At 35.9% G+C, this 25,584-nt stretch overlaps 2 protein-coding genes across 2 annotated transcripts; one reads left to right on the top strand and one right to left on the bottom strand.

Moving 5' to 3' along the window:
• Positions 1–715: 715 nt before the first annotated feature.
• LOC133699429 (CDPK-related kinase 5-like) lies at positions 716–7,272 on the bottom strand. The gene is made up of 11 exons (XM_062122669.1): positions 6,577–7,272; positions 4,502–4,632; positions 4,149–4,190; positions 3,937–4,045; positions 3,301–3,379; positions 2,926–3,222; positions 2,731–2,843; positions 2,296–2,403; positions 2,142–2,204; positions 1,884–2,051; positions 716–1,248 (listed from the first exon to the last, which is right to left on the bottom strand). The coding sequence occupies exons 1-11, from the start codon at positions 7,114–7,116 to the stop codon at positions 1,108–1,110; spliced, it is 1,791 nt and encodes a 596-aa protein (XP_061978653.1). The 5' UTR covers positions 7,117–7,272; the 3' UTR covers positions 716–1,107.
• Positions 7,273–14,812: 7,540 nt separating this feature from the next.
• Positions 14,813–25,578, top strand: LOC133699399 (uncharacterized). Its single transcript, XM_062122629.1, has 13 exons — positions 14,813–15,184; positions 15,359–15,555; positions 16,197–16,301; positions 17,242–17,293; positions 17,649–17,747; positions 22,487–22,648; positions 22,738–23,025; positions 23,281–23,564; positions 23,747–23,875; positions 24,218–24,340; positions 24,406–24,513; positions 24,745–24,923; positions 25,093–25,578. The coding sequence occupies exons 1-13, from the start codon at positions 14,956–14,958 to the stop codon at positions 25,214–25,216; spliced, it is 2,079 nt and encodes a 692-aa protein (XP_061978613.1). The 5' UTR covers positions 14,813–14,955; the 3' UTR covers positions 25,217–25,578.
• The last annotated feature ends 6 nt before the right edge of the window (positions 25,579–25,584 follow it).

Here is a 25,584-nt window from a genome sequence, read left to right as displayed (position 1 = left end):
GTATTGGTTTATGGCATACACCGATTTTTTTCCTGAACAGATTAGTGCACAAATTTGTACCTTCAGTATCGTAAAGGAGCAACATCGGCAAATTCCCCTACCCTCCGAACTTCGCAACTCTGGAACTATTTCATTGACCTTGTAAGATTCCTGGTTATATGTGATAAACAGTCCCCCTATGATAAGTTTAACACCTGGGCGGTGGAGGACTATAACGGTAACGAGACTTGGAAGTTGGAACTCCAGGTCGAGAAAAGGTCAATTAGAATCTTTATAGCTTTACCGAGAAAACTTTGAGATTCAGGACTCTTAACTCGTTTTGTTCAGAGTGAGGAACATTGCGAAAAGCTTAGGATTAACGGCATCAATGAACGACGCAGTCACTGAAACATTCCGATCTTTATTTCCCTGGTTTAGAAGAAGCCGAGGAGGTGTGTGCTAGGCATCTAATAGCTAAATATTCGAGTGCAAGAAACTTTTTCTATAGTGGCCTGCTGATTTGGTGTCGAGAGAATCAGCATCTCCCTTGTTGAATCAACTCCAAATTGGAACATGGTAGGGTAGTTTCCAAAAAGACGAAAGGCCTACGCTACTTTTAACGAAATGGAGGAAATTAGATATCCCTTGATGAAAGACTAATTAGTCATCTTAATTTCTGTGCTTGTGCTTATGAACTAGTTTGGACTCATAATTAAAGGATATGAATGAAGCGATGTTGAAAGCTAAACAAAACAAACATGTATTAATTAACAACAATGATTAGGAACAACATTTGAGATGTGTGAAGCATCCATAGTGGGAACAATAAAGTTTCCTTGCCTGTTTGGAAAAAACCTGAAATATAACTTTACACAACGATGGCAGTGATCTTCATGGTCACTCACATTCTGAATGGCTCAGACGCCTCAGAGATGACATGAGGGTTAAGGCTGGTAACATGAGGGGAGCGATGCTCTAATAGGTATGCTCAACGAAGCTCCAGATCTTCAGCTACTAATGTGAGCATCTTAGATTTTACATCACACCTTTTTTCTTTGTTCCTTTTTTTTTTGCCCTAGAAGCAAAGAATAAGCAGCACATCCAACAGAACATAGATATAGTAGCTCTTTACTGTGCCTTAGCAATGGTTCGGCTGGATGTGCCATGCAACAACTTGACAAACCCGTGGAAGCTTAGCTTCCCATCAGTATGTCTTATCCAGTCATTGAGAACGGCATGAACTGGGATGGAGGGGCCAAGCCCAAGTTCCTGAAACAACAATTTGTGAAAACTTAGCACGGTGAAATGTCTAGTTGCATCCCAAAATTACTGCAAAAGTGCAAGTGTTTGTCAGACTGTTAGTGAAAACATAGATACATGTCTCGGTAGGCTTGTCCCTTCCCAGGGTCCACGGTAAATTTACTAGCGCAGATAACCTTGCAGTTAAAAAATCCAATTTTGAATCCTACTAAAATGCTGGTATACTATGCAATGCACACACAGTGTGACGTGAGCTACAAAGAAAAATGAACAAGATGGCATTCAAGAAAACTAAATGCAACTAATAGAGGAGGGGGAGGGGGAACAAGGCGAACGTACCCTACTTAACCATTTAATTTCTTCTTGTTCCTATTCAAGTACTAGAGACTACTTACACAAGAACAGCCATCATTCATTAATACTTCAAAGGCCAGTCACTAGATAGGTTATCCGCATTTTACCATCACTACCCATTTACTGATCACATTTTAGACATTTTAAAAGCCAAAGTTTAAGATGTCAGTATATTAGCTCATGAGATATCAAGTTTGTTGAGGTTTTAGTTTGGTGCTCAAAGCAAGCAGTAGCAATAAATATATCATGAATCATCAGGCCTTCCCAAACATGTTAGAATTCCAACTTACTGAAGCAAGCTCCTCAATTACAATTGCTCTATTTCCATCCTTCTCAAAAAGCTCATATGCAGAACGGGCTAGATGTTTCCATTGATCAAGTGTCTCCAGCTGATGAACGTTCAATGCAGCTGCACAGAATTCTTCAAAATCCATCCTTCTGTATTGAAGTTGATTTAGCTGTCATGAAATGAAAATTAAGGCCCGGGTACATCGAACTAAAAGCACATGATCATCTAAAGTCATGAACAACTAAATGCTGGCATATACCGAGGCAAGAAAATCAGGGATGCGAGAATCCTTCATTGCATTTGTTGCATTTTTCATCAAGGCCTGCAGAATATAAAATGAGTGGCACAAAGCTTTTCACTATAAAGTCATGCAGTCATGCCATCTCAGATATAAAAGAGAAGAGAACACCAACCATCCTAAGATTTTCCAAGGTTATGCTGCCACTTTTTTTTGGCTCTAGCAAGGCAAACTGCTCCTTCAGAAAAAACAGTTCATCCGCTGTCAATGTCTTAGACAATGCCTGCAAGAGGATGCCAAAAAAAAGGGTTCTAGGTTAATTAGAAGGCAAGTGACAAAGCTTACTGCTTTTGATTGCAAGAGAACTTGAAATCAAGATAGTCTGCTGTGGTTTTACTGGAATTTCATTTGAACAAAAGCCTCAATACGATTGAATGTTGAGTCAATATTAAAGAGAGGATTTAGAGAAAAAGCGGATTTTACATTATTTGTAAGCTAAAGACACGAATCACAAACACAATATGGCTTAAAGACTATGAGATGTGTACTACCAATGGGTATAATTTATAGGCTTTCTTTGGCTATTTTGCCACCATAAATGAATACACACCCTTAAAGCAGCCTTACGCAGAGATGATGACCGCATGTATGCCTTCATATGCCTGAATATCATAATATCAAGAGGTACTTTTACATCATTATAATTCCGGATCCAAGGATGACCTGCAAACAAAAGATAATGAAGTGTGGCTCCTAATGATGAGGTTAAGACTGAACTACACAAGAGAGTAAGTGAAGCACTAACTCAAAGCCTGAGCAGCAGTAATTCGTTTCCTTGGATCCTTGTTTAATAGGCGTTTAACAAAATCTTTTGATTCTAGAGATAAAGTGGGCCAAGGTGCTTCATCGAAACTGGGATCAGCTTTCAAGACTGCCTGAAAAATTCCAGACTCGGTCCGGGCCCAAAATGGACGACTACCACACAAAAGAATGAAAGCTATCACACCTATACTCCATACATCAGCCTCAGTGCTATAGGATCTATGCAGAACTTCAGGTGCCACATAGTATGCACTTCCCACGATGTCATTAAGTCTTTCATCTGCAAAACACCAAGGGCATTAAACACCCACTCAAACACCCAAGGTCAAGTAGGATGAGATTCAGGCAAGTAAAAAACCTGGTCTGGCAAAATCTGATAAGCCAAAGTCTATAACTTTCAGCTGAGCGTTCTCCTCCTTAGAAGTATATAGAAAGTTCTGACCAAGTGAATGGATGAACTTAGATTATGAAGGAGGAAAATAGATAAAGAGGACATGAAGCAATCATGCAATATATTCTTAGAAAATATAAGAGATGGCAAGCAAAATGATCTCACATAGGAAATGACATGCGCCAGTTGTGTTTACTTTTTCTTTGTTTAACTTTATAAATATGATACAAGTGGGGAACCCCAAAACCTAGCCCATGGAGATAGCCCACATGTTTAGCCCATGAGAGTGAGGTGATGCTTTGTTTAACAAAGAAAGCATGAAGAAACAACATTTGTATGCTTGGAAAACAGTGCAATTTGTCTGTAAACCATCATTCTTCTTCGGAACTAGATGAAGCAAAGGAGACGACCCAACACATTCCTCCCTTCTCAAACATCACCTCATCAGGTCACTTTACATTCCAGAAAAATTATAAAAAATTTGACTATCCACATCTGAATTTCCTATGACCATTGTGTTTGAAGAGGTAAATGTAATTTCTGCGTTCATATGATTCTCCCACTAAAAAGAAAAGAGATGAAAAGGGAATGTGTATGTTCCACCTCTGGTTTGAGATCTCGGTGCACAACACCCTGTAGATGACAAAATGCAACAACATTTAGTATCTGCACCATAACAGCCTTCGCATCATCTTCTGAGTATTTCCCACCCCTAAAACGATATCAGAGTAGTTAGTTAGAAGCTACAATGAGGAACTTAGGAAAACCTAAATACACAATTCAGATTTTGATTTATCCTCTGCTAAAAGAATCACCTTGAGAGTATTCTATCTAGGAGCTCCCCTCCTTCGCATAGCCTGAAATATCCATATCCAGTAATCAACTTTCAGGAGGTCAAAGATCTCTTGAAGAATTCACGCATGCAGCAAGCAATTTTCTCATTGATTTGTTCTTATACATATCCATGTTTGTCATAAACTAAACATACCAATAAGCATATCATCATTTGATTACAAAACAATGTTTTGACTCAAACTGGAAAATCTTAATGGTCCTCAGAAAAATAGTCCAGAAGATGCATGCTGCACCACAATTAGTTATCAATATGTTTATAGAAGAAAAACGACACGTGATTTTAAGTTTAAGTTGCTTTGTATTTTCCACTTACTCCATCACTATATAGACATTGTCAAGATCTTCGAATGCATCATAGAAGTGCACTAAATTGTTGTGTCCTGTCAAGTCCTTCAATATCCTGACCTCCCTTCTTACATCCTCAACTGCAATAGCTGTTGTCATCTGACAGCATTGAAGTGATCAACATGAGACGATATGCAGTAATAATTAAACATAAATGAGCAATGTCGAAAGGTCTCACCATGTCAATTCAGAAACCTTAAACTCTCATATTGAAATGATTTTTATTTTCTAAAACACTACAACTAATTTCTAAGGGGTTTAAATGAGCATATTAATAAATACAGTCTTAGTCATTTTGAACCGCTAGCGGGATACTAACCACCACAAAAGCCAGACAGGGTAATGTATAAATTCCTACCAGTCTTCCAAGTCATGTTTACAATGGCCAAACAGGTTTCATAATTTCATGTTTGGAGGAAAAAGTTTAACTGCAGGAAACTTAGTGGATTGGGCACAGAAATAGAGAAGTCACAAAATAAGCCCAATAGGCAATTCAGTATCTCTTTTTTGGAAGAGAAATACTGTAAATTGATGAGTTAGCTGTCTGATGGAGATTTTACAATCCGAACAATGTGTTTGGCATTAATAGTGGAGAATGATCAAACTTTTCCCATTCCAGTATGCTCATGAGAGTAAGAAGGTGGTGAGCAGAAGTTCACCGCCTGTGTAGGTCATCAATTTTAATGTAGGTCAGTGAAGACCCCGGTTGAGATAATGAAACTTCTCATCATTTAGGTCCAGTCACAACAATTGAACTATCTGCTCTCAAACTTGTAGCAACTGTCAACGAATGGATGTCATCAAATTGTAACTTAACATGTCAAGAAAATTTAAGAAGTGCTCAGCACAGTAACAAACCATACATAAGAGAAGAGACTCGGGCCTCTTGAAATTGACTGAAACAACAAATAAACAAATGGCTTACTTTTTTTGCTTATTATACTCCGATATGCACATCCATCAAAAATTACATCCAATATTTCCCCTCTATAAAGATTCTGAGCAGTACCATCTGCTGTTATCCCTCTCTATTTTATTTTTTTCCAAATTTTAGTTGCTTATCCAGTTTCTTAAAAACAAATAAAAAACATGAATAAAATTAACCACAAGAACCAGAAGATTCAGGATTCTAACTCCAAAACAAGCAAGATGTTATTTTGAAAAAAATAAATGAAGACCCCAATTGAGACAGTGATCCTTCTCAGCAATTAGATACCGTCATAATATTTGAGCAATTTGCATAATTTGATATTTCACTGTTTTTACTAAATTATACATATATAGTAAAATATAAGATAAGATGTCAAAAAAGCATAATCTGAACATATTGAGGAAAATTCAATTGTTGTTCCATTTCTTTTTTAGTTTACAGGCACTTTGCGGGAGATGATATTGACACTCCAAAAGTGCTTAACCACACTCCTAGTTACTCGCATTTGTTTCATAATTTTTTGTCTTAGGAGCATTAACATCATCTCACGCGCTTTGCTGACAACCACTCACAAAAAGATTGCTGAAGAATAATCGCACTTATGGGCCCAAATAGTTACTTTACGAACATAGAATACCCACAATAAGAAGTGCCGAACACAGTGCCATTGACCAAAACAACGAATAAACAAATTGATCAATCGCTATGCCTATCACTCTCAAAATTCCAATCATACAAATCGCGTCCATTTAATATTACATTCAAAATCCACCCTGCAGAAGATCCCAAGCAATATCTTCGTCATTATGATTCTTTAATCCGTCCAAACTCAGGTTATTTTATCTTTCCTTTTTAACTTAAACCGAAAAGAAAAGAGATAAGACAACAGAAAACCACAGAAAAACAAAGGAGCCAAAGATTCGAGATTGGAACTTCAAAAATAGCAAAATAACTTTAAAATGAACCCCAAATCAAAAACCACCTGCAAATCAACTTCGACACTAAAAATCTACTATTTAAAAAAAAACCCACATGCACAAACAAATTAACAAACAAGAAGATCCACCAGATAAACGAATAGAAACACAAAAATCTTAAGTTAAGGTGCCAACCTTTGATTTGGGTATGACTTTAACAGCAACTTGCTGACCTTTTCTTTCACCTTTCTTGAACTTAGCAGAACAAGTATAGCCAAAATGTCCTCTCCCCACTTCCTCTCCAACTTCCAATCTACTAGTAAACTCTTTTGAAAAACCAAACCTTTTATCTAACTCCACTGCCTCTTCATTATCATCGTCCTCTTCGGCATTCGGTTCTGCCCCACTTTTTTTCTTCTTCTTGCTTTGCCTGCGAAGCACAGCTTTAATGTGCTTCGCGGGCGAGGGAGGAGCAAAGGATTTCTTGAAGAAGCGAAGAGGAGTAGAAGTGGTTGATTTGAAAGGTGTCTTTTTGAAAGGGCTAGGAGTGTAGAAAGGGAAAAAGGGGGAGGCTTTGGAGGTCGGGAAGGGTGTGACTGGGGATTTGGGGGTTTGAGTTTGGGTGGCAGGCAGGTCATGTTGTGATGGTGTTTGGAATGGGAGTTGGGGTGGAGGGTCGGTGTCTGATGGGGCATAGGGGTTGGGTTTTGGAGGTTTCGAAGTGCAAGTTCCCATTAGGAGGAGGCGGGGGTGGTGGTGGTGGCAGGGTGGGGGCTACGGCATTGCGATGATGGTGGAGTTTGGAGGAGGGAAGGAAGAGAGTGGAGGATCTGGTGGGTGTTTTTATTGGAGTTTGAGTGGGAGGGGGGTGGGCTGGATTTGTTGGTGGGTGTGCCGAGGGTAATAGGAAGCTAGGGATGGTGAGCTGTACTGTACACTCTTTTACTACCTGACATGGCATCCACATGAACTTTTCTTCTTGTTTCTTTCCAATCAGATCCGAGCCAAGCCAAACGAGGGATATTTTATTTTATTTTATTTTGAAAATAGAAAGCTGAACAGCTATTTCAAATAGTTTAGAAACGCTTTTGAAATTTTATTTTTTAAAAAAATAAATTTTTAAAAATAAATAAATCTTTTTATATATATTTTTTAACAAAAAAATATTTTAAAAAATAACTGTTACAATATTTCAAAACACTTTTTTAAGTATAATTATAATATTTAAAATTTAATTTAATTTCAAGATTTAAATCAATTTTAGCACTTGAAACTCTTATAAGTGTATTGATAATGGAATTCAAATCATAAAAATTACACAAAAATAGATAGATTGCAAATCAATTCTAATAATTTTAATATTAAAAATATTATTTCAGAAATACATTTTTTTTTCAAAAGGAAAATTCTATTTATTTTAACTGTGCATCTATGCTTCCTTCTTCTACCTAATAAAATGATTTTTTAAACATCTATTTACATTGTATTTAATAGGTAAATACTCATGCATTTAATGAAAGCAATTTTTCTCCATTGAGAAAATGGAGAATAGTGGATGCTTTGCTCAAAGCATGATAGATGGCACCATCATGGTTTGATGATGAGTTTCCAAGCACTGCTCTCTATTTTATTTGATTCCTAACATGGATAATTGCAAGTTGAGCTTTTATATATATATATATTATTTGTTTATTTTATAGTGTTTTTTTTTCAATTAAAGGTAGACAATTAAACACTTTCTTTGTAATACAAAATATAACGGCATGGTTTTGAGAATATGTACTTGCAATTTCAAATTAAAAAGATATTTGTCAGTGCAGTAGCGGTTATTTTTTAAATAATTTTTTATGTTGAATGCATGCCAATAATTTTTTTATTTTTAAAAAATTATTTTTGACATCAACACATCAAAACGATCAAAAACGTACAAACCATATTAAATTTTAACAAAAAAAATTAAAAATGTTTTAGAACACGGTTTGCACCACGTTTCCAAACATGTTATAAGAGCAAAATAGTTAAGATTATTAATTGAATTTAATTTCATGGACATTATAAATACTGCATCTAAATTTAATTACAAGATTTAATACTTTATTTTAAAAATAAAAATTATAATAAGCTATTAATTGAATTAATTCAAATCACATGTAAAATTAAATTAAATTTCACAAGTATTAAAAAAACTATTCCTTAATATGTGTAATAACTCCATTAATGAAGCTAGTAGAGACAATGCTATCTCTTTACATGAAATGAAAAAGAAATTCAAGCTATTAAAAAATATGTTTTATATTGTCTCAAGTGGATATTGTTAAATTATTTATATAATAATTTCAAATAAATAAATAATAATAATTTGTAAAGTTATGAGTGAGCCAACAGGATAAAATTAAACATTATTTTGAATGTAAGCTAAATTTAATTTTAATTCTTAATACAATAGCAAAACTTATTAAATGCTAAAAGATTTAAAAAGAATAATGAATTTAAATCCTACTGGCGATCTTCGAAAGAGGGATTGCAAATTAAAGCGGTATTCTTGTTGTTAATTGCGTGTACGGTCTCATGTATCAATGTGGCTTAAGAAAATATTTTTGATTTTTTTTTTGTTTGATTTCAATTTTGATCTAAATTTTATTGTTATTATCATTAGAACTAATAATTTTCAAACATTTGTTACCGTGACATTGATATAATTTGTTTTGAATTGAGGATGTGTTTGAAAGTCTAATAATAAATATTTTTTATTAAAAAATATATTTAAATAATTTGTTTTTATTTTTTTTTAAAAGATCAAACTATAATTTTTAAAACCATGAGAACTAGCTAATTACGACAGAGGTTATAATGGCGTTTCATGAAATTTTTAAATTTATTTTGTTTAAAATTAATTTTTTAATGTTTTAAAATTATTCTGAAGTGTAGATGTTAAAAACAATTTTTTAAAAAAATAACTATTAATTTGATATATTTTAAAAAAAAACAATACTCTTGAAAAACAACATTTACCACAGTATCAAGCGCCTTCAAAATTTGTTAAATTACTCAAACTATGTTACAATTGAATCTTAATTTATTTTTAATCACTCCCGACAGGAAGTAGAAAGTGATAGTTCAACTTTAAGCAGATGAATACAGCTTTAAAGATACAAGCTGGTAATAAAAAAACAATGGGATAGATTTGTTTCTTGCTTTATGACCGAGTTCTAGAAAAAGCTTACAGAAACTTCCTTTCTTAAAGACACACAAACTTAAAAAATAAAAAAAAATAAAAAAATAATAATAAAAAAAAAACCCTCACAGCAGAGGCAAATGGCATCGCCTCTGCCTGCACACAGCACCTACTCTCCCTCCCCTGTCTAGGCGTTTTGGGACCATATCACCATTTATTATTTTTGTGTAACAATTCAGCTATAAATTGATTTGATTCGATTATATAAACCCATATTTTGTCTGCGTGCGAAGGTCAATGCCGCACCCACTCACAGATCATAATTAGGCAGGCACCTAATATCATTGTAGACGCCAAGCTATACATGCTCTAGAGATGCCTCCTCGAAATATATATTTAGAGCAGGATTTTCTACGGCGGAGGGGCGAGGATGTTGCATAATGTATGCATTATTTTAACATGCTGACGAGACTCGCATTTGAAAAACAACAGCAGCGCTGAATTCAGTGATGGCAGAGAGATTCCCTTTACGTTGTTTGTTAACGAGGAGAGTTTTCTTGGCAATTAAAATCTGATTTCTAGGTGGTGGTCTCGTTGAAAATCATGGAAGCAGATTCTTGTCAGAATAAATCATTGAAACTACCTTAATTATATGGGTTGATGATTTTAATAAAATGATTCCTTCGTGCACATTCATGTTTATGCATGATACGATGTGTGATTTGTCCAAATTTTTTATCTGTTTGGTTTTTATTAAAAAAATTAATCAATAAAAAACAATTCTTAGTTAACTTGATTTTTAAAAAAGTATTTTTATTTTATTTTGATATAAAATATTTTTTGGAAGTTGTGAATTTATAAGATTTGTTCCTCGTTATTTTAATAAACTTGAAAAAAATAAAACATTAATAAGTTATTTTTCAGATTATTTTTCATGACATAAACAAATATTGAAAAGTGTTTTCCAACTTATTTTTCATTACACTATCAAACTTCGGAAAATAATTCACTTTTTTGGAATTCACTTTCTCGGAATTCACTTTTCAAAAGAAAATTACTTTCCAGCAAATAAATGGAGCATTAAGCATGATATATTTTGAAAAAGAAATTAAGATGTACTAAAAAATCTAAATAGTTTAGGAACAAATTTTATGTGTTGGATAATCGATTAATCTCATAGTTCTTATAATTTTATCAATTTTTCGTAACCAAGATGGCTGGTGGCTGATTTATGATACCTGAAAAAAATCTTTTTTAGTGAATTTAGGGACTCTCCGATAATTAAGTAAGTATTTCTTTTAGAGAAAATACAATGGTATTTTAAAAAGAGACTTTGAAAAAAATATATATACAATAAAGAATGAAAATTAAAAACCTAGTGTTTAAAATATTCATTGTGTACTTATAGCCAATAAGTTTTGTTTCTTTAAGGAGAGAAGGGGATAAAATGTAATTTTATATGATAGTTTTAATAAGAAAAAATATTCCTGACATGCATTGATGAACGATAAATATCTCTTACACAAACATTAATATCGATGAAAATATGGTGAGTCCTTAGATGACTTTTACATACTATCATGTACATAACATTAATATTAATGGCAAAATGGTGGGCTCTTAGAGGAATTTTACAAACTATCTCTTACATAACATTAATGTCGATAGAAAAATGATGAGCTTTTAGAGAAATTTTATAAACTATCTCAATACACCTAAAGGTGTAGGGAGAGTAGAATCCAAAATGGAATGAGATCTACCCTTAGGCTAAGCTCATGAGTGTTGGCCTCTTCCCTAAAGTTGAGCCCATGAGTGTTAGGCTTTTTTCTTAAGTTAAGCCCATGACACTAGGCTCTTCTCCAAAGCTACGAGGGTTGGCCTCTTTCCCAGACTAAGTCCATAAGCTCTTTTTCAAGGTTGAGTTATTGACATTAGGTTCTTCTTCTAAGTTGAGCCCATAACAATTGAGCTTCGATATGTTGTTTGAGATCATAGGTTTTAAGCATTTAAGGGGGGTTTTCAGGGCCGTTAACTTTGATTTTATCAATAGCTCTTAAGTTTTTGTGATATTTACATGCAAAGACTTGTAAAAATACTCAGTACGATGAATTTATCGAGTTTTCTTCATACAAGAAGAGGGGTGGAAATCTCGGGTAATATACCAAAAAGTTCATGTGTATGGGTGTGTACCATGTTTGAAAAAAAAAGTATGTAGAGGTGACCCGTGGAGGAACTCATACTTAGAAATATTTCAAAAAAGGTGAGGTGAAACAATAGAGGAATTCATACTTAGAAAAAAAAAACTTAAAAGATGGAGAAACTCATGGAGAAATAACTTGTACTTTAAAATTTTCTAAGTGGTTTTGGGGAATACAAGGGGTGAAACTTGTACTTGGGAAATGTATAAGTGATTAGAGAGAGCCTAATAAAGATGAACTTATATTTAGAAAAATTTTAAGAAGTTGAGAAAAACAAATCCCTATCGACTCCCATGCTTAAAAAAATTTCAAGGGTTATAGGTGACATGCCCATACCAACGCTTGCACTTAGAAAATTTCTAAGAGGTCAAGTGATACGATCCAGAAAAGGTCAAATTCGGATTTTGACGTAAAAAGTGCAACTATCCCATTTTACGACAACAGTCATAATTCTCAATCCGACTGTTGGATCGAGCTGCAATTTTACGTGGAGTCTTCTGACATGTTATCCTACCTTGGGTTAAAATTTCAGGTCAATCGGAGTTCGGAAAGGCATCTCAATACGGGTCAACAAAGGCTGTACAAATTTTGTTATTTACTTCCTTTTGACTTGTGGACTTCCTATTTGGCTAGGATTCTTTTCCTAAAAGGATGTGGCAACTTATTTGGGAATCTCCTATTTCTTCCAAGATCTTTAATGAGCTGGAACATAGTTTCCATGTGTGTTAAGGATTCATAAATGTTTCAGAATCCTTTTTTTACAAGGATTCCTTATTCATCCTAGTTACCAAAAGGAAAGAAGACTTCAGAATAAATTCTACCTTCAGATCAGATTCCCTAGTCTATTTGGGACATCTTAATGGTAACAAATCTGATTCTAGCATATTTAGGATATTAATTTCGGATTTATTATTGTTACTATTATTTTCTTCTTAGTTTAAGGTTTATTTATATTATTTGGGTTTAATTGTAAGCATGCATCATATAAGTCCACATAAAGGGTCCATTAGGGTTTATTTTAGTTTAGAGTCACTATAAATAAGGGTATAAGCAGATATGTAAGGCTAGACAATTCAAATTAATAAAACTTCTTGTTTGCCGCACTTTGTGTGTGTGTGTATTGCTGAGATAATCTCCCTTCCATGGTTCTCTAATGAACTAAAAAATGACTTATCGAAGAACAACTGTCTTCGTGATGTCATCCTTATACTTCTCGTTCGCGAATCAATATTTGTTGGGTGAGGGTTTTCCGTTTCCAATAGTGGTGGTGTCTAGGTACAAGTTATCTTTGTGTCACACTCCTATCAAACCTGATTTACTTGGCTTTCCAGGAATTGGTGTCTTTGCGTGTGGGTTACGTGACCATGTGATCACGAGGTTTGCATCATCAAAGGAAACAAATCCTTATCGACTCCATGCTTAAAGTTTCCAAGGGGCATAGGGAACAAGCTCATATCGACTCCTATACTTATAAAGATTTTTAAGAGATGGTAAAAATATCACGTTACCATACACTTTGTTTTTTTTTAAATCTCACTGTAATACGTTTTTTTTCATTGGCATATTTAAGGACGTACTTTACTATTGAGTTAATTCTGTCAATAAAAGTTATACGTCATTATATTATTTGACCTTTGTTTTATTTTTTATTTACCACTACAATTCCACCGGTATATACTAATAGAAAAATTCTGTTTGTATTTATTGATGAATGTATGGATAGAAAATTTCATCAGTAAAGTTCACTGTGATATACTGATAGAAAAATTTTATGAATATTTTTGTTTATATTTGATCATTTTTTTTTGACAGTGATTCTACTTTAAAATCCACACCTTCTCAAGTTGCTCTTGAGTGGGAAGAAGATGGCTTGTATAGCGCCTTCACAAGCACTCATCCTTAAGCATAGGGCCTCCATGCAGGCAATGGCAATATAGTTTCAACAACACCGATTGGAGGTTCAAGCGTCGTCCTCGTCGCCAAAACAGTACAGATACACCCAACAAGATTGTTGCAGGTAGATCTCAGAATTGGACATTTGGTGTCAATTATGCCGATTGGGCTCTAAAAAACGGTCCATTTATGATACTCTAGGTTAGTTTAATCTCACTTAATACAATGATACTCCATTTTAAAATGCAACCCGAGCAGAGCCGCGTTGGTTGCTAATAAGACACAACGGGGGTGGTGATGGGTTTAGGATCGTTCTCAACAGGTGGCAGCCCTATTACTTTGCTTGCGGCGGAGGAGCTCGCTTCCACTGTAACAATGGCACCATGAAGTTCTTTGTCATGCCGATGTTTCGTCGTGGGCACCGAAACAGGGAAACCCAACATTAATCTAGTGAATCACACGCATTGCCGCTAGTGTTTTTTTTTTTTTTTTTTTTAAATATGAAATTTATGAGTTTTAAATAACATAAGGACAATGGTGAATATTGTGACAGTCGCTTGGTACACCGAAAAGATTTAGTTTTGCTTACTTTGTCCTCACTCCTCTCGGATTAATTGTAACTTATTCCTACTTTTTATACTAAAGGGAAGGGATCATAATCCATGCTTGGCTCAATTCAGAATCATGTTCTTGGAGGGCGTCCTTCTTTATTCTCCATATTGCAAATAATCCAAAATTAATCTTATTTTTAATTTTTCTTATTTATTTCCATTAAAAAATGATTATTGGTTCAATGCTTATCTGTTTAGAATTGTGGTGGCAGTGACGGTTTAAAATGCTTTTTGTTTATAAATACATTAAAATAAAATTTTTTTATTTTTTAAAAGTTATTTTTATATGTTATAAAAACATATTTTTCTTTATTTTAAATAAAAAGTAAAATTTTAAAAATTTTAAAAACATAATTTACACCACATTTCAAACCCAGGAAATTCCATGGTTTACACCCTAACCTCACAAATAATAATAAAAAAAAAAATCAACTAAAGTGATCAGCTGTGGACTTTTTTTCTGGCCCAAACTAAAATGGGCCTAAAAGCCCGTCAAGTGTCCGGGCTAAGCTTTTATTGCAGAAGGAAAGCAGCTAAGCTAAGGTAATGTAAGCTGCAAAGCCGGGAACACAACATTTGAGCTTCCTGGTAATTTCTCGGGGAAAGCGAGAGAGAGAAGTAAGCGACAAGAACAAATCTTCCTTTTAAAAGAGATGAAAATAGAGACAAAATAAAAATGCTGTAACAAAGAAGAAGCATGAGTGCGCGAAACGCAACACCTGTCATTTCTCTTGATCGACAACAAACGCCCCAAAACGACAACAATGCGATTGAACAAGAAGCGGAAGAAGAAGATAAAACGGCGGTGGTTTTGAAAAACCCTAGCTACATGGATCGCGAAGGTCCTCCTCTTGATGATTGCTGCCCTATTTGCTTCGGCACCTTCGATGTTCCTTGCAAAGCTAACTGCGGTCACTGGTATTGTGGTATTTCTCTCTTTCTTTTTTTAGGGTTTCAAATTTATTAATTCGGAATTTCTTGGTTTGTGGCATTTAATCCTGGATTAAATAAATTGTAATATCTCGTGTTTCGCGGATTAAGAGAGAGAGAAGAAAAAATCTTGAATCGGCAGGCACTTAGGTGACGATGTTTTTGATCAGGTAGTTGCATTCTTCAGTACTGGAAGTATTCTGGGCCGTCTAGCCGTTGCAAGTGTCCAATGTGCTCGTCAAGAATCAGCAATTTGACGCCGGAGGCATCGTTACATGGTCAGCAAGAGCAGGAAGTTGTCAAAGTTCTGGAAGATGTTCGGAGGTATAACCATGTTTTTGTCGGAGGTGTGCGAGGTCTAGCTCGGGTGAGTCTTATCTAATAATCACCTTGGGGGGTTTTGTTTAGTGTTGTTTGTTAGTCGTTGGATACCTGGCTAAATTTGACGGTAATACTTCCATTGATGTTGTGATAAATATGATGGTTTGCTGTTAGTTCAGGTTTCCTGTGACTTGTGTAGCCACTGCCATTCTAATAACTTATGCTACATGAGATGCTGGATTGCTGTCTGTTTATATGTTCTACATGTAAATTTGTTTTGCCAACCTTACCTTCGTTGTTCTTATTTCCAGCTTTTCTCGAATAAGATTCCTTTATGAAGTAATTCGAGTTTGGTATGTGTGGAGGTGTTTGTTCTTATTTTGTAACAACTTAGACATTCATAGGGAATATCTAACTTCATTGAAATGGGCTGTTTTTCTATCTGGCTGACATGAAAACCTGGGAAACAGGACATAGAGATGAAATTAGAAAACAACAGCCGGTGGAATTGTTAGCTGCAAGAATCCTTATTTGCTTTGCCATTCATTGTTTCATTATGTTTGAATCATGTATAGTTACAAAACCACTCCATTTTCTTTTATAGGTTTTCTGAGAAGTTCATTGTATAATCTGCATGTTTAATTTCAAACATGCTTTTTCTGAAACATCGAAGAATTCTTTGTGCAGAAAGTGCATGTGGTGCCATTTCTCTTTAAGAGAATGCTTGAAGAAATGATGGATCCTGATGGACACAATTTCTTCCTTTATGAGAAGCTCATGCGCATGTTTGCAGTAAGTTCATTCTACAGTCATTGAGAATTGTATCTTCCTTTCAGTTTTAATTTTAAACTACAAACTGTTTTTTTTTTTTTTACCACAAACAGAGTTTGCAATTTTGTCCACTTTACAAACAACTCATTTTTGCTACCCCCTTCCAGCAGTTTCTGTGCATGAAATTTGACATCTTTTGTGAGCAACACAATAATATTGTGTTTTACCGAATCTTCCTTACTTTTCTTGCTAATATTCTGCTGACATCCTTTTGGATTTCTGGAATTTGTAACCATAACTCTTAAGTATGAATAACTAACAAGTCAGATGGTAAGCTGACTTGTTTAAGAGTTAAGGCATTAGCTAAAAGTTGTGAGTTTTTTCCTTGTTGAAGCACTATACAAGAGTAAAACCGAGTAAGACGCTGAAGAAATTAAGTGGCATAATAATGCTAGTGGTAGCGGAGGGTGCTCTGTGATGTGCATCCTGGTTGTTTGGCAACTTCTGACTTTACCAGTGAGGTTATTTCATTCTGTAGGCTTGAAAAAAGGCAATAGACAAGTGGAACATGTAAAATTGAACTTTGAAGGGATGTAGTAGCATTTCATGGTAAGCTGTGGATACTCATTTCGGAGCATCACTATGGTTTATAGCCCTAGTGATTTGTGCTGTTGCATTAGCAACTCCACACAGTGATAACCTGTCATCCATTGAAGTTTGAGAAATTTTATTAGGGAACACAGTGGATCTATGGAAGATAAACAATGCAACTTTTTCTTATTTTGCTACCATGAGGACTCAAGACTCCTAAGATCTATGTCTATATGTTGAATCAATTGTGTAGTTGTGGTCGCTTAATGGATGCTTGAGTTTAGCAAACGAAAAGTGATTTGGTACACTCATTTTGACTGGCTTCATTGTTTTTTCTCTGGGTAATCTGTATTATATTTTCTGTACGCAGATTTTTTTGGCTATCCTCTATATATCCTCACCCTTTGACTTTATCCCGTTAGGTAAGTTACTTTCTTGGGAACATATTGCTTGTTTCTTTGCATAATAGTTGTAAAATCCAAAAATTAATAGGTTATTCTCTCCCATAGACATTCATATGGAAATATTAGCATGCTAGATGGTTTCGCCCCATTTGTCTTCCATAAATTGATTTCTTTTCAAATATGTAATTGCTAATGTTTGGTCCAAAATTATGATCCGAATTTGTGCCTGTACTGGGTCCCTACACCTTAAAAAACTGTGTATTAAAAATAAAATGGTTTTTAATTACGTACTTCTTGTGCTGGGTGGCTTTGATGTTTGTCTGTCCTTTCTCTATAGTCACTCTCTTGACTTAGATCAATGCCTGTACCACAGGACGCATTGGAGTTGTGAGACTGTTTGAGTATATGTCTATGCTTCTTGCTGTCACCCTACGTTTAGCTGGCATATTTCGAAGACGACGTCTCAACCAGCGTGTCAGAGAATTGGCTGCTGCCCCTTTAGGTCATTAATAAACTACTATATATATATATATATATATATATATATATATATATATATGTTCACAAACAACAGTAGTATAGCATGTTGTAAATAACTGGAGATAACTGTTGAAATTGTGTATTCCTTTGGAATGATGTCATTAACAACACATGAGTGATAAAAATGGAGTCAAGAGTGGTCAAAAACAGTTTCCTCGACACAATCTGTTGTAAAATATTTTAACTGGATTATTTTTGTATACAGAGCATATACCAAGTAGTCGACTGCAAGTTCCATGTGAAACGAGCATGGTATTGGAAGTTTTTGGGAGTTAATGGGTTTTTGCCTGATGCTTTTTCCAAAAAGAACATAAAACGGTGCTAATTTCATTGGTCTTATGACTTGCTTGAATTCTAAGACACCTCTCCAGTTTCATTTATCTGTTTTTGCCAATCTTTCCTGCTCAGAGTTTGGAGTTAATGCAAATTGCAAGTGAGTTTAGGGTTTCTGTGTAACCGCGTCTATTCGAAAGTTAAAAATCGGCTTTAGCCTGGCGAAGGCTGTTGCACTAGACTGATGAATGCTTTATTTTTCTGTTTTTGAAAAAATTTAAATTTTTTTTTGTTTTAAATTAATATTTTTTAGTGTTTTTAGATGTTAATTTTAAAAATAATTTTTAAAAAATAAAAATATATTATTTAAATATATTTTCAATTAAAAATCAATCATTCCAGACTTAAATCTTTAGGATCCAAAGGAAGTGTCAGAAAACACAGCTTTATTTATTTATTATACCAGTTTAAGGATACTACATTACATTTAACCCGAGCCGAATCCGGCAAGTAAAAGATCCCAGGCCCATCCTTGTTTATTTAAATTTAGTACTCTTTGCAAGAGCTCTACGCTCAGATTCAGTTGATTTGTTCATGGCTTTCCGGCAGACCACGACATCAAATTATTACCTTGGTGAATAAGGTAACCACTTGTAGATTCTTGATCATCGGGACACTCAGCCTGGACAGCATCCGAGAAATCTTGAATCTGAGATGGCGGGGAACTTGAAGAGGACAGCAAACCATAAGAAAGAGTGTTTGACATATCGCAACAGACGTTTTACAGCTTTCCACTGAATATCAGTTGGTGCTTGAAGAAACTGACAGAGTTCGTTCACTGAGAAGGCAATATCTGGTCTGGTTAAAGTGGCATACTGCAAAGCACCCATAATGCTCCTATATTAACGACGAACGTTGCTCCTTGGACAATGGAGGATAAGAGACCATTGGAGTGGGCATGAGCTGCTGCAATCTGCCCGTCAAGTATCATTGTTGAGAAAGCAAAACACCCTTGGAGTTGTGCTGCCCTCCATGCCGAGAAAATAGTGAAGAGAGCCCAAATGTCTGATAGCAAATCCTTTGTCAACAGCCTGAATAACATCAATGACTGCCTGCTTTTCATTGCCTGTGGTTAAGAAATCATTAAACACAGATCAGCATGAAAATCCTCACAGATTTGTGCTTATAAATGAACAAAGAGGTACTCACAGAAACCAATGCTGTCAAGAAACTGAGTTGTTGAAACCAAACTCGTGGAGCTTTTAAGCAGATAAAAGGACGTGCGCAATATGCATACGAAATCAAGCCCGATCTTTTACACATCTTCACTGATTGTGCCGTTCAGAAAAAGACATTAGAGACATCTAATTGTTGCAAACACCAACCATGGGAGACTGCAAGAGCAATAATAGTTCGTATAGTTGTAGATTTGTAGATGTAATGACAGGATTAAATGTTTCAGTAAAATCAACGCCATGTTGCTGCGTAAAATTCCTAGCCACTAACCTTGCTTTGCACCTCTATACACTACCGTCTGCAAGTCTCTCGATGCGATAAACCCACCTGTTACCAATCACATTGGCTGCAGCAGGTTTAGGCACGAAAGGCCATGTCTTATTAGCAATCAATGCCTTCTATTCCTCCTCTATTGCTGGACTTTTGTTGGCTTAATTAAAAGTCTGGGGTGGTGATTGTTAGTTTGGACTGTGACAGCAACTGGTGATTATTAATTATGGTGGCATCATCTACTTCTTGAGAATGATCAATCCCCGGAGCTGAACCCTTTTTCAGTTAAATGGCGAGATCTGAAAATGAGGCAGAACAGGAATTCTATTACATAGCCTTCTATGTTTTGTATTCTTAAGAGTTTTCATTGCTGCAAGTACTAGAATTCATGAAAATAAACAAGTACAAACCTACAAGAACTAGATCTAGGAAATAAACAGATACAGTTTACATTGCTGCAAGGACTAGAATTCATAAGAAGAGTACTTTTTGGCGAGATTTGCTTGGAGAATCAAATCTGTGATTTGGTGATGGAATCTAATCATTTTCACCTACTTAATTACTCTTTTACTTATAAGTTGGCAATAGATTAACTTAGTTGGTGACTCAAAATTTGCATTTTCCCTCTTAAAAGTACTCTTTGACTGCAACACCCACTCCCCTTTCACTTCTTCCTCGCCCTTTTACTTCTTTCTTTCTTGAAACAATTCCAATAGTAAACTGTTAAGGTCTCCCTTAACAAAACAAAGAAACTTTAAGAAGGGTAGAAAGAAGAAAAGAAATAAGAGAGAATGAGAAGAACAAGAAGAAGAGAGAGAATGCAATTGTGCATCAACTGGAATCTCTTCATGCCTCCCCTCCCACCTTTCCAATACAACTGCTATGTATAGCAGTAACTAACTAACTAACTAACTAACTGTTCGGACTAACTGTACAACTCCCTAACTAATTCTGTAACTAACAACCAACTGAATTCCGCGTATGCATTAGTATTTAGCACAGGTGTTTATTAGCTAATACTAATGCTGCTGTTACTTGTATTCCATTGTTGAGCCTTCAAGCTGCAAGTGCCTCTCGTCCAAGCTAACCTGTAGATCATGCCATGCTGATTCTTCTGCACGAAACATAAACATGTACTCCTCACCAACAAAAAGGAGCAAAGAGATGTGCACCGAGATCTTAGGGACTGAAAGCACTGAAAGCTGGAGTAAAGAGGGTGAAAGCCACAATGTCAGTCGTGAGCGTAAGGAGAGACTGTCTAAAACTAGAGGTAATCCGTCTGTAGCATACAAAAATCATTCCTCACCAAGTGCTGGTCGCTTCCCTCCTCTGCTGGGGTCAATCAGCTGCCCCTGTAGTATCCGCCTGATTCCTCACCGAGAAGGTGGGAGGCTAATTTTGGAAGCAGTTCCTTGCCTTCCTCATGTTCAAGCAGAGAAAAACGATGGCGGGCTAGCTTTGGAAGCGGTTCCTTCTTTTCCTTCTATCCAAGCCCAGAAAAACGATGGCCGGCTTCGACTATATATGTCGCGCTCTTCCCCAAATAACAACTATGACAATGAAGAGCAAGAAGCATGTGACGAAGAGAAAGTTGGCTAGAATAGGTACTAGGTAGCTGTGAGAGGGTACTGGCAAGTATTAAGCAATAAAGAAGATGATCTGTTGTCCAGTAGTTTAATCAGGATTGAAAGTGCTCCTAAAACATGTGTGCTAATGGCAGGTAATAAGTAGATTAATACTTTTTTCTGCTCTTTTCCAGGTTCCAGCAATTGCTATTCATGAATTTTGACATATTCTGTCAACAACTGATAGGAAGTGTGTTTTGTGGAATTTTTCTGACTATGTTTTTCTCATTCCATTTTGGGTTCTGAAATTGGAAATCTACACAACAAGGCCGAAAAGTAGACAGGTTAATTACTATGCGTAAGAGTTTAAAGTTCTTAGAAAAATAGAACCTTGGAAATATGCAGGGACTGATGAACTAGCATTTGATAAGAAGCTGCACGCACTTAATTTAGAGCATTTCACAGTAAATAACCTGGTCAAGATTTGTGCTGGAGTCTATCGTCTAAGTCGAGTAAATTTTATGTTCCATGGACTAGATTAACTTTTCTGAATCAGAATTGCTCACGAGAGGACAAAATTTTCCCAGCAAAGGATGTTTATTGTTTGGGAGATCAGAGAGATGATGGGAATGTAGAGAACCTACCAAGGCTCAAGATTCTAAGCATCTACATCCCGAATCATTGTGTAGTTGTTGACACTAAATGGATTCTTGCTGGTGGATTAGGGTATAGAGATCCATAACGTGGGTTCTCATGTGGAGATCCGATGTGGTGACATTTTTCCAATGGAGGGCATGAAACCCTAGGAATTGCTTAGAGCTCATCGATGCGGACTTAGCTACCCTAACTGTTTTCAAATCAGTGGCAACATTACTATTTTGTTAACTTAATTAGTACAGTAAATATAGGGCAGAGATGCATCTGCTGGCCTAGCACTCAGTACTTCAAATCATGAAAAATTCTATCCTGTGGTAGGATGTTGTCAATATCTGGAGAGACTCTTGAAACTGTTTATCCTTTTAGAACGATGGTCTTCAACAATACGACATCTGAACATCCGACAGAAGTGGTAGAAAATAGTTTCCGCGTAAATTTTACGACACTTGTGAATTACAAGTTATCATCCATGAGACTACAAGTCGTAAGCTAACTCATTCTCGTAGAGACAAATTATCACCCATAAGACTACAAGTCGTAAGCTTAACACAACAGCACGTTAATTATAAAATAACCAGCCTGCAACAGCAAGGCGCAAGCACACTGCCTTTGGCTCCGGACCGCACTGACCCTTACCTCCCTCACCCACACAAAATTGAAGAAGAAGAAGAAGAAACGTTTATGGGGCCACCAGGCAAGAATGTCCGTACAATCTCACAAGAAGCTTTTGATGAACTAGTAAAAGAGAACATAGAAGATCTAGGTTTAGACCCCACTGAAGCCCTTGAAGATGCAATCCAAACTCTTACTCTTCAAGGCGTTGATCTCTCAGGTAACAACTCGATCAAGAACCCCATTTTCTCATTTCCCTTTTTATCCCTTGGAAGAACAAATATTAACAAAATCACGGGTTTGTTGCAGGTATTGTGACTTGTGTACCAGGAGAGGGGAACGTGAGGGAGAATCCAGTGATTAAGTGTTTGGAGAGATTGAAGGAACTGGGATTTGATGATGATGATTTGGATGAAATGGTTGGGTTGCTTGATGAGTTGGTTGGATTGTTTACTGGTGTTGAAGGATCTGGGAATGTTGCCATTGGTGTTAGAAATGGTGGGCTGGAGTTGGTCTGTTCTATTTGTTCTAACATTCCTATTGTGTCAGAGAAAGTTCTCGTTTCGGCTTTGAAAACATTGGCATTGTTAATTCATGGTATGTGCTTTTATCTGTACAGGATGATGCTTTTTGTTCTTTTAGATGGTTGGTTTATGGATTTAGAATTTGGAGTGTGAATTTATGAGAAAATATTTTTTTCCGAAAGGGAATTTTGTTTATATTTCTGCTATATATTTTTTAGTTTCATTGGATCTTCAATGTTTACTTTCATAGGAAAAAGATCACGACTTGATCCTGTATTTATTTGTTATTGGTGGGTTTTTCTAATGTTTGTGTCCTTGTAATTTGTAGATGTTCAAAGTACTGAAATGTTTCGGTCTAGTGATGGACCGAATATGGTGGTTGGCATTTTAAAGGATGGAAGTGAAAGTTTAGAAGTATTGAATACTGGGTTTGCTGTTGTTGCTGCAGCAGCAACTGGCAATGAGGTTGTGAAAGAGTTGTTGATTGAATTGAAAATTGATGAGCTTATTTTGGAAGTACTGAATAGACAGAGTAAAGGCATCATCCAAGGTTTATATGATTCTATACGTGTTCTCTTGACACCTGATGATAATCGTGTTGTGGCATCCCAAGTGAGTAAATATTTCATCACAAATGTACAAATCTCAGTTTAATCAATCAACTTGCATGTGTGTTGCGAGGATGGGCACTAAGGTTGTGTTGTCAGCAATGCATGGTATCGCATCCAAATATTTATGTACATGTTGATGGAAAATGTCTTTACCAAAGCAACTGACATGCATTTAAACTCCAGGTTTATGGTTATGCACGAAGATTTGCCAAAATTGGTATTGCAAGAGCTCTTGTGGAATCACTACGGTCAGGCCTTACCTCACCCAGTTTAGTTTCAGCAAGTATCGCTTTAAAGGCTGTTGCTGTTAATGTAAGCTCACTTGCATCTGATGTGATGTCAAAACCCTGTTGCCTTAATCATTTGATTTTTGCGGTTTAAATGTATTGCAGTTGTGATTATATTGTGCTTGAACTTAAGTTGTCGGAAAATCATCTTTTATTCATGCACCACATGCCCATCATGCTTGGGTTACATGAATCTATTTCGTCCACTCTATCTGTCTAGCCATACTCTCTATTAGATGTTCAGGAACTTCCTACATTGTAGAGTCTTGGACGTAAGAGTACTATGATGTTGCATGCTGGATATGAAATACGGTCTTTCTTTGTTCAAGTCTGAGTTTTTTCTTCCTCATTTTCTTCTGATTTGCAGGATGAAATATGTAAATCCATTGCTGAAAGTGGTGGCATTGATGTCATTTTCAAATGTATTGATGACAGTGGTGAACATGGCAACAAAATTGTAGCTAGAGCTTGCTGTTCTTTGTTATCCAAGGTACAAGGAGATTCTGGCTCATAGTTTATGGTTTTGGATTTTTTTACAGAATTTTATTTGATTAGTTGGCAGGAAGTGATTCAAATAAAAGTGCAATTGTAGAGAAGGAGGGTATGAATAAGTTAATCCAACTCGCAGCCAGATTTTCTGATGACCCTTCTGTTCTGCAAGAGGTAAAAAGTGATTTTGTATACTATTGAATGTGCATAACCATTAATCCAAAAATAGAATATTTCTCTGTTCACATGGAAGGTTTGATTCATTTCAAGTTTCAAGAAATGCTCACTGCAAGCTGCATTTCAAGGATTGACACCTTGAATTTTACATGCCATTGTGGTTATGGTACGGTTATTTGCATTTATGAGTTGTCTTGCTTTCTTTAATTAAATTTCCACCATTTTCAGGTCATGTCCATCTTTACGGTGCTCTGTTTAAGATCTCCAGATAATGCAGCCCGTGCTATGGAAGCTGGAGCTGGAGACCTTGCCATCCAAGCCATGGAGAAGTTTTCTAATGTGCAACAATTACAGAGGAGTTCCTGTCTAATGATCCGTAATCTTGTTGCGAGGAACCCAGAGAACAGGCAAGTCTTTTTCTCCACACTTTCTTTTTATGTCGTGGCACACCATCAGGCAGGCTTTAATTTCTTTTTCTTCTTTCATGCCGCTTCTCTGGCATAGCCCCAAATGTAGGACAGCTATACTAAATTGTGTCACCGTCTCACATTTGATTAAGTTTTTGCCACTTTACAGAACTCTTCTTCTTAGTCATGGCATCGAGAAAATTATAAGAAGGGCAAAGGTAAACCACGAAACCTGCAAGGATGCTGCCACTGATGCTTTGAGGGATTTGGGCCTTGATAACTACAATTCATAGCTCAAGCTCATAAAACTAATGACTTGATACATACTGGATTATGAGGCCCCTACTTTATTTTGTTTGGGTCAGCATATTGCTTGCCACCGCGTTTGCCAAGCTTTTTGCTAAAATACATTCAGATCTTGTGTGATGAAGCTCCACCATTTCAAAGGTTAAATTTTCGTGTGGTGTGCTCGTGAAACAAAATACCGGGTTTCCTCCTCGTCCTTCTCCCCCCCTCTCCAAAGGCTGTTTGTATAACCCCTTTCAGATAGTTGAGTTTCTTTGAATTGTTTGCAAGCAAATTGCTGACTATTTGTTTTGGTCTCCAAAACCTTGTGATTGATTAATTCAAAATTCAAATGGTGATTCGTTTACAAGCTGAC

Source organism: Populus nigra, chromosome 7 (genome assembly GCF_951802175.1).
Source record: "Populus nigra chromosome 7, ddPopNigr1.1, whole genome shotgun sequence".
NCBI classification, from domain to species: domain Eukaryota; kingdom Viridiplantae; phylum Streptophyta; class Magnoliopsida; order Malpighiales; family Salicaceae; genus Populus; species Populus nigra.
The sequence above is the reverse complement of the archived record's forward strand: the minus strand, read 5'-3'. Positions and strand labels throughout refer to the sequence as shown.

What these genes read in the sequence shown, in the direction of transcription:
- LOC133699429 (XM_062122669.1), bottom strand. Translation starts at nt 7,116, where the DNA reads ATGGGAACTTGCACTTCGAAACCTCCAAAACCCAACCCCTATGCCCCA. An exon ending in AAGTCATACCCAAATCAAAG is followed by an intron (nt 4,633 to 6,576) that starts GTTGGCACCTTA and finishes CAATGCTGTCAG; the next exon opens with ATGACAACAGCTATTGCAGT. An exon ending in AATGTCTATATAGTGATGGA is followed by an intron (nt 4,191 to 4,501) that starts GTAAGTGGAAAA and finishes TGGATATTTCAG; the next exon opens with GCTATGCGAAGGAGGGGAGC.
- LOC133699399 (XM_062122629.1), top strand. Translation starts at nt 14,956, where the DNA reads ATGAGTGCGCGAAACGCAACACCTGTCATTTCTCTTGATCGACAACAA. An exon ending in TCAAGGCGTTGATCTCTCAG is followed by an intron (nt 22,649 to 22,737) that starts GTAACAACTCGA and finishes GGTTTGTTGCAG; the next exon opens with GTATTGTGACTTGTGTACCA. An exon ending in GCTGTTCTTTGTTATCCAAG is followed by an intron (nt 24,341 to 24,405) that starts GTACAAGGAGAT and finishes TTATTTGATTAG; the next exon opens with TTGGCAGGAAGTGATTCAAA.